The following is an 8800-nucleotide window of genomic DNA, read 5'->3' on the forward strand; positions in this document are numbered from 1 at the left end:
AACTATAGTCGACCATTAATCAAGAATGGGACTGGTGCCTGCAAAATACACAATAATGATTTACAACAAAACAAAACAAAAATGGATGATCACCTTATATTATTGGATAACTGCAATGTTGTAAAAGCTGAAAGCTTGCCAAGTTTCATACCAAGAGAAAGTGCATGCTTCCACTTATCATTTCCTGTTTATAATCAATAAGACACTAGTTTAACAGAAACCGTCCTTCGATGCAGTTTTAGACCGAATTGCCGATGTGAAATTAGAATAATTTAAAAAAAATCTGATATTAGCTTGGTAAGAGATTACAGAGAAGTATTTCACTTGTTCGTTTCTTCTTGTACATAACACGAGCATGGATAATGTTAGAAATGATAGCATGGCAATGAACCTTTTAACCCCCGCCAGCACGGTGTGGTATATCTGCCAGTTTCCATGACAACATGTCAATCGCTGATCAACAAACTTGACCCTCAAACTATGCTGGAAGAACGAGACGATCATCACGGTCCCCGACTGTGACCTGTGCTTCATTTTGACTCTGTTCCACTTCCTAGAAAAAAGGAAACCCAGTCAATGGAGATTATGACGTCATAATAAACGGTGAACCACTTCGAGTTTTTCTCAGAACTTTGGTTAACTTGTATCTTGTAAAATTGTAAACACAGACTGGGTTCATTTGCCTGTCTGTGTGTTTTCTTTGAGAAACAGCAAAAACGCCGTCAGGTTTTAAGGAATGGGGGATGATAAATTGTGGCCCCCCATCGGACCAACCGAGGCGTTCAAAACCTATAAAGATACCGTCATGGTTGTGTGGAACATCAGTTCAACTTCGAGAGATCAAGTGTTCAGAGAACGAAGCTAAACAAGTGATTCTCTACAAGTCAATGTCTTTCCTGCATTCAGAGTTTGTTCAAATTGAGAGAAACCAACCAGAGAATCATGACAGCAATCAGTGTTCCATTAAACACGAAGGAAGAGAAGGATGCTCCTGAAACGAGAACGGTAAGCTGCTCATTTTTTTTTCTTTAAAGAGGAAATCCAGCTCGCCCCGGGAAGAAGTTTAACACTGAAAATTTATTATGATGTTAAAATGGCAAACGTTGGAACAGTTTGAAATTTCAGTTATTTTATTTTTAAATGAGAGTCGATGATGTTACACACTCCTTTCTGTCGTATTCTTTTGTATGAACCAGAATATTTCCCATTTCGCAAAAATGAATCTTTCATTGATTCACGAATAGGTCATTTAACAATGGAAATTTCACTTGTTTAGAAAGGAATAATTTGTTACATTACAGGGGGCGAGGGCAACCACGTACTCAGTATGATTTGTCAATAGGAAAAAAAGAGAAAATGTTTAAAAAAGGATATAAAGAAGAAATAACTTTCTATATCCAAAGTATACAAATACCAATTAGTTTGTCCAGGGGCGGCGGAGCGAAGTTGAAAGTAGGGGGGGGGGGGCACAGGGAAAAAGGGGCACCTTTTCTTTCGCAACGGGCACTATCTTTAAACAAAGAAATAATGACCTACAGTGGCGTAATGAGCCAAAAACTTTGAGGGGGCTAGATATGTCGTATCACGAAAATTTATAAGAAGTTGCGAGCGAGCAAAAATTTTGACATTTTTATGAGGAAAATCCAATTTTGACAACTAGTAGTCAGAAAATAATATCATCCTTATTATTTCACTTTTCTCTCTTTCATTTTCTCTTTTTTTTTGGTCGTGAACAATTTGGGGAGGGGGTACTGAGCCTCCCAAGCCCCCCATATGTACGCCACTGCTTATCTCATCCACTCACATGACTCATGAAACTTTGAAAAGACACGTAGGATTTTCCTTACAAGTTATTTTCTTTATAAATAGAAACATATTAAAATTAGAATATTGTTTTCTTCTTTCAAAGGGGCACTCTTTAACACATTAAATGGGTCTTTCTCAGGTGAAAATATGAGAAAGGGCACCTATGAGAAGGCAAAGGGGCACTTTCAAACGGGGTCTTTAAAGGGGTCCATCTCAAGTATGAAAGGGGTACAGAACACGTTCGAGAGGGGCACTTTTCTTGGGTAAAAAGGGGCACTGATACGAGGAAGGGCACTTACAAGAAGGCAAGGGGCAATTGCTCACACATAAAACGGGTCCTTTTCAGGTAAAAGGGCCGATTCTTGGGTAAAACGTGGCACTGATTTGAGAAAGGGCACTAACAAGAAAACAAGGGGGCACTTGCTCACACATAAAAAGGTCTTTCTTAGGTGAAAGGGCACAGAACACATTCGTGAGGGGGCATTTTTTGGTAGAAATTGGCAGATACGAGAAATGGCACTTGCTTACACATAAATCGGGTCCTTCTCATCAGGTGAAAGGGGCACAGTACACATTCGTGAGGGGGCATTTTTCTTGAGTAAAAAGGGCACCTTTTCAGTGCTTCAAAAAGTGGGAGGGGCACTAAGCCCCCCCCCCCGGCCCCGAGGATAACCGCCCCTGAGTTTGGCTATAATTTTAAGACGGAGGGTAAAGTTTGATTAACTTGAAATATGTTCCGTTTATGTTATGTTTTATTCATTATTTTTGTCTTCAAGTTAGTGTGGTGTCGTTCTGCTTGTAATGTAGTGTATTTACAACATCCTAATTTTCCCATGTCGTTCAAGGTTGTATATGACGTATTATAAATAAATGAATTTATTTCATATTTCCTGCAGACGAGAGATTGCTCATTGTTGGTTATAGCGGTTGTCGTAACACTGCTCACTCTGGTCGCTTTTGCGGTGTCTGTCTTGTATGCAACCATTTTATGCACAGCGCCATCTTGTGGTCTACACAAGTCGCATCCAAGAGCCCATGATATGGTAAGTTGGATCTTTCCCCCCTTCTTCTTCTCCTTCTACTTCTTCTTATTCATCATCATCATCACCACTATCATCATCTTCATCATCGTTATACATAATTTAGTCTACTTCGTAAAAAAAAAAATGCGCATTTCTTGTTATGATCAATTTGCTAATTCCAAACTATCGTGTAATTGAATTCCTTAGAATTTCCAGGCACATGGAACGATAGGGGATACCGACTTCGATGATGACTTCCATTACGACCATAAAAATAACGTTTTAGTCAAGAAGATTACGAGTCAAAGTTCAAAGGATAATGCAACGGTCTTACATGATTTTACAAGGGTGAGTACATTATATAAAAGCTGATGGGGGCCGGGGGTATGCTCTTACATTGTTCACTTACGTTTGATTTGTATATGAACGTAAGTTTCGTCCAACGCCCATTAGCATGGTTAGTCTTACTATCATTATTATTATTGTTATCATTATCAATGTTATTATTATTATTGTTATCATTATCATTATTAATGTTGTTATAAGTATCATTATCATTATATTATTATTACATTATTTTTATTATTGTTATTATCATCATTATCATTATCCTACTGGAATTTGAATCCGCTAATAAAATTACTCTTTGTTTCATCACAGGGTGTCACGACGTATGTGCTTCCAATGAAAAAGCGATGCTTCGTTGGAGCTCTAGAAACAGACAGCTATGATATGGTCCTACATGCACACAATGGCGGTTTTAGCGAGGTAGGCCATTTTATTTGTAACTTATACTGGCCCTGGGCGAGAACCGGAAGGGGGGGGGGGTGTTATCGCAAAGTGGGCAACGGGCAACATGATCATATACAAATTAAGGCATGTTCTCTTCGCACTGTGGTTTTATGGAGTTTTACTTAATTATCATTGTTCTTCATTTTTATATGTATGCTTTTTATGTATTGCTGTTATACTTTTAAATATTTTCGTATTGTCTCACTTTTACATTGTTATTTTTTTAATATTCACGGACTTGCTGGAAAGCAGTCTGATATGACTGAATGTAAGTTTAAAAAAAAAACATGCGACACACTGCAGGAAATGACGTTTTCCCAACAAAACGTTTCCATTCTTATCTTTTAAAAAGAAAGAAAAAAAATCACATATCATTTGAGATAATCTTCCTAACAACCATTCTATTTTCAGTTTTCCATTTGCTTCCTTACTGGGGAGCAAAGGCTTAAACTTTGCACGATCTACGAATTATGAGGATGAAGATAAATGTACAATATGTATTAGAATTTGATATCGTCACATTATGCATAGGATAAATGGTGGATCGTGTAACGCTCAGAAGGGATTTGTCTCATCTCAAGTGTTGTTTCTGTCTCGTGAACGTGAGAATATTATCTAGGTAGATTGATAGATATAGGCTACATGTACACATTTAGAGTGTTCAGATGTTACATTTTTCGGTTTAAACGCTATTTACGGGTGTAGTCTGGGCTCGAGCCCTGATCCATGCTTGAAAGAATACGCTGTTTTACATTGTGTCCCACAGTGAATTCACAGTGTAGGCACAGTGTGAATTTCCCTCCACACTGTTTAATTTGACAATGGATCCTATTGATTTGACCAAGGTAACAGTGTGGATCACACTGAACACCCGCATTAAGGAGTGGGACTATTAAAGGCTTCTCCGACTCCTATATTTGAGCATGTAAACAGCTAATCATGGTCGAATCCGTGAACATTGTGAATCTACTCTGTAACAGTAGTCACTCACTCTGTAAAAGAAGGCATTTTTTCCTATCAGGGATGTTGTGTATCATGAGCAGCTTCACCAGCTTGATCCATGACGGAGGAAAATAACCACGAATTTTCCTGTTTGTTCCTTTCTCTTCCTCCTCTTCTTTCCCAACACCTTCTATCCTTCTTCGTTTCCTATTTTCCTACTATCCCACTTCAGCTCTCTAACCATCAGGCCCGTCAGTACTTCTCTCAAGGCATCATATCCCCTCCCTTCTTGGAACGGACAGCAGGCCCTCTCGTCCTCAACCACTGTCTTGGTCTTGAAACAAGCTGGATAGAAGCACCCTCGATACAACCATCGGTAGAGGGCGCTTCAATAGAGAAGAGGCGACCTCTGGACACTGAGATCGTTATACTGCCAGATGGTACTATCATTATTACAAGATAGAGCCGTAGAGCTTACGTTAAATGTATATATAGTGTTTAATGCTAAAGCCACACAAGCGAAACGGATCCCAGGGCCCCGTAACACTAAGGTTAACGATTAATCGCTAAATGAAATAGGCCATTTCAATTGGCCTTTTACGATAATTGTTGCATACGCATTTTGCTCAATAGACTGACTGGGAGCCAATAAGAATTGTTCTTTAAAATTAGCGATTAATCGCTAACCTTCGTCTTACGGGGCCCTGATCGACCAAGGCTATTAATTACTGCCACTGCCCAACGATTGGTCTCTTTGGATTCGGCTTCCTTAATGTGACTGGATAGAACACATTAGGATGGGTCTATGTATTTAATCAACACGTTCAAGATGGAAACTCCCTCCGGAAGTTCCGCTTTTTATACGGACAAACTTAGTTTTGAAAAAGATGGCCCATCGTATAGCGATTCCTTAACTAGCCTTTGAAAAACCACAAATAATTTCAGCTAATAATAACACCGTCCCGTTCATATCAAACCTGGTCCTTAAAGGGAATGTTTACTCAGGAGCGTTGTGGCCCAGTGGATTATAGTCTCCAGACTTTATAACAGAGGGTCGTGGGTTCAAATCCCAGCCATGGCGTAGTTTCCTTCAGCAAGTAATTCATCCATATTGTGCTGCACTCAACCCAGGTGAGGTGAATGGGTACCTGGAAGGAATTTATTCCTTGAAATGCGTGTGCGCTGTAATCTGAGTAATTGCGGCTGCCAAGCTACAGCTGGGGTAATAATATCCAATTCCTTTGGAAGCGCATAGAGACATTATTCACAATGTGATATGCGCTATACAAGAACTGTATATTATTATTATTATTACTCTAACGAAAAGTTAGTTTTTATAAAAGCAGAAAGAAATTAGAGAAAAATATCCGTCAAAGAATAACGGGGTTATGAAAGTTAAAACTTTTGATGTCAAATTTGTGACGTCACAGATAGTTATGCTGCATATCTCTCTGACAAAAAACGCTAAATTCGCCAGAATTCATAGAGGAATGTCTCACTATTTTAAACACACATCTTTTTATGGATGTAGACTTTGCATGGTACTAACTTTTAGCATGATTTATTCGTCGTAATCCATTATTACCTAGGCTATCAATTTAACAATCAGTTTGACCTGATTCGGGTATGATGGGCCAGGGGAAAGTGATATACATAACACCTATTGCTTTTACAACTTGGTTCCGAATTCCTCATGAACATGAAAGTCGACGGTTTCTCACATAATTTTCCCACACCAGCTTTTAGATAATTACGTATAAGTTAATGTATGAGCATGGTAGGCCCACGTAAAATGAGTCAGAATATTTTGTATAATAATGCCGTCAGTGAGGTTAATGTACATTTACTTTGGATTTTGTGTTTTATACACTATATATTTATTTTCTTAAAACACTGAACTGAAATTAAAATTTATCGTAATTTTTAGACATTTTTGTCACTTTTTATGTTAATGTTATTGAAGATTTAATAAGACGAGTGTCAAAGAAACACGAAGAAAGAGAACGACAAGAGAAGAAACAGAGACAGAGAATTAACGATAAAAACTTTTGAAGATGAAGAAGTGAGTGAGACGATAATGTGTGTGTGTGCGCATACGCGCGCGTGGGTGGGTGTGTAATGTGTGCGGGTGTGTGTGTGTGTGTTAGTACCTGTGACTTAACATTCTTTTTCTTCAGATTTATATCCTTATTTGGCGTCATCATATATATATATATATATATATATATATATATATATATATATATATATATATACAGTATATATATATATATATATGTGTGTGTAAAGTTATACATGCATGTACAACAGCTTTGGCAACTCTTTTATTTAAATATTGTAAAGAAATGGATGAAGAGAACAATGGTAGGCGTAGCTTAAATCAAGGTTCCCCAGAGCTATCTACCCTTTGGAAAAGTTGGTGATGCCGAAAAAATGTCTCTGCCGGGAATCGAACCCGGGCCCCCAGCTTTGAAGGGTAGATAGCTCTGGGGAACCTTGATTTAAGCTACGCCTACCATTGTTCTCTTCATCCATTTATTTGCAATATATATATATATATATATATATATATATATATTATGTATACATCTCGAGAGAGGGAATGGAAAGAAGGGAGGGTAGAGAGATGATCGAGGGGATTTGAGTTGAATTTTAGGCACATGATGATAAAGTGAGGGAGCATACTATTACCTTCTGCATTTGAATCATATTGTTTGAAGAGATTTCGAAACGTTCATGTGTCAGTTTGCTGGCGATGGGGTAACAATTCACATGATTAAAAAATACATTTGATATTTAAGCAAAACACCTGTATGGGTATTGCATGCAGTCTGGAGAACAGTCTACATGTTATCCCCTCATCTATGTGGCATGGGGTCATGCCAACACGCGTGTCTGGAGATTGGTGGTACGTCTCCAGGAAATTACCCCTACCGTGAGCTATCAAAGCCGACAAGAGACACAGCACCACGGGGGTACACGGGTGACCCTTGCTTCACATTAAACCACATCGAGCACGGAATGCTAACAAGCGTGCTTATTATCCTCAGAAAATAGATAAAAATCATACTTGTGACGTGGCTCTGAACATCATTGTAAGGTTCCCATCTGGGTTTCGAGACATTTTTATAATCAACGATTAAGCAAGAAGTTGTCATTACAGAGGCAACCGATCTCGCTGTGGACCGTGGGTGCATTTAGATCGAGGCCGATATTTGCGGAGGGCGAACGAACTCGTGTGTGACGGCGATGACTGCTGATTGACTGGGTTATTTGTACTTTCCTCGTGCTCCTAGCCACAACCTGTCTTGTTGACTTTTCAATCAGATGAAACAAGGAGTTACTGGAGATTATCTGAGACGTTTCTGGACGAACTGACTGGATGGGATTGTTCTTTCAAGTAGGTACAATCTCGAGTCTGGTAAAGTAATCATAAACGATTTACTCAATAATCAATATCACAGAACAAGCCTATATCAGTTATATATTTTTCAGGTTAATCGATATTACTGTGTGTGAATATAGGACTCCATAACCTTCGAATGTATAATTAGTTACATTTTCTGGTAATGAATGCACTTGCTAATGCCACCAAGGTCGAATACCATTTGAGACAGGGCATGCTCTGAAATTCTGAGACAATTCATATTTTGGGGTGTCTTTGAATATTTATAATGAAATTTTAGTATGACTGAATTTATAATGTTGTTATAATTACATTATTTTTTGAAATATTTTTCTTTCTTCGTCTTTGTGCGTCTTTTTCTCTTGCGATATTCGTGTTTCGTGTGTAGCCCTAAAAATGCAAATATTCCATTTGTTTGGAAATGCCGTCATGTATCCGCGGTTAAGTCCGATAGTGGACAATATTAATATATTTTTTTCCTTCTCAAAGTGCTGTCTTTTTCCCCATTCCCCGCATTTCAATCTTCATTTAAAGTGATATTTCCTCCATCTGAACTAATTTTGTGTCTCGTAAAGGGGGTATGGATAGAGAGGTGGATGTATGTAGACCTTTAGATAAATGCAAAGGTAAAGTGCTTGATTGTTTCAGAAACAGTATCAAATTAAATGTGAAAAAAACATAAGCGTACATTTTGGTACTCCTTTTTATATTAGTCGTTTGAGACTTATGTATTAAAATCTACCAATTCGTAAATTCAAACCTCTTTCCTGTAGACAAGATAGAACAAAAAGCTCTAGGATAACAGTAGAAAATACGAAACCCAAACTATCAA

General features: G+C 38.1%; 1 protein-coding gene across 1 annotated transcript; it reads left to right on the top strand.

Annotated features, from left to right (window-relative positions):
* Positions 1-575: 575 nt before the first annotated feature.
* On the top strand, positions 576-6488 carry LOC129272090 (uncharacterized). Its single transcript, XM_054909324.2, has 5 exons — positions 576-1005; positions 2703-2849; positions 3036-3176; positions 3489-3596; positions 4795-6488. Exons 1-5 carry the CDS (start codon positions 943-945, stop codon positions 5023-5025), a joined length of 690 nt encoding a protein of 229 aa, XP_054765299.2. The 5' UTR covers positions 576-942; the 3' UTR covers positions 5026-6488.
* Positions 6489-8800: the final 2312 nt, after the last annotated feature.

The sequence above is a fragment of the Lytechinus pictus genome, chromosome 11 (assembly GCF_037042905.1).
Source record: "Lytechinus pictus isolate F3 Inbred chromosome 11, Lp3.0, whole genome shotgun sequence".
NCBI classification, from domain to species: domain Eukaryota; kingdom Metazoa; phylum Echinodermata; class Echinoidea; order Temnopleuroida; family Toxopneustidae; genus Lytechinus; species Lytechinus pictus.

Bases quoted from the DNA above. Each gene is read 5' to 3' on its own strand.
- LOC129272090 (XM_054909324.2), top strand. From the start codon at position 943: ATGACAGCAATCAGTGTTCCATTAAACACGAAGGAAGAGAAGGATGCT. The intron at 2,850-3,035 runs GTAAGTTGGATC...TGAATTCCTTAG, and splicing joins ATCCAAGAGCCCATGATATG to AATTTCCAGGCACATGGAAC. The intron at 3,597-4,794 runs GTAGGCCATTTT...ATCCCACTTCAG, and splicing joins ACAATGGCGGTTTTAGCGAG to CTCTCTAACCATCAGGCCCG.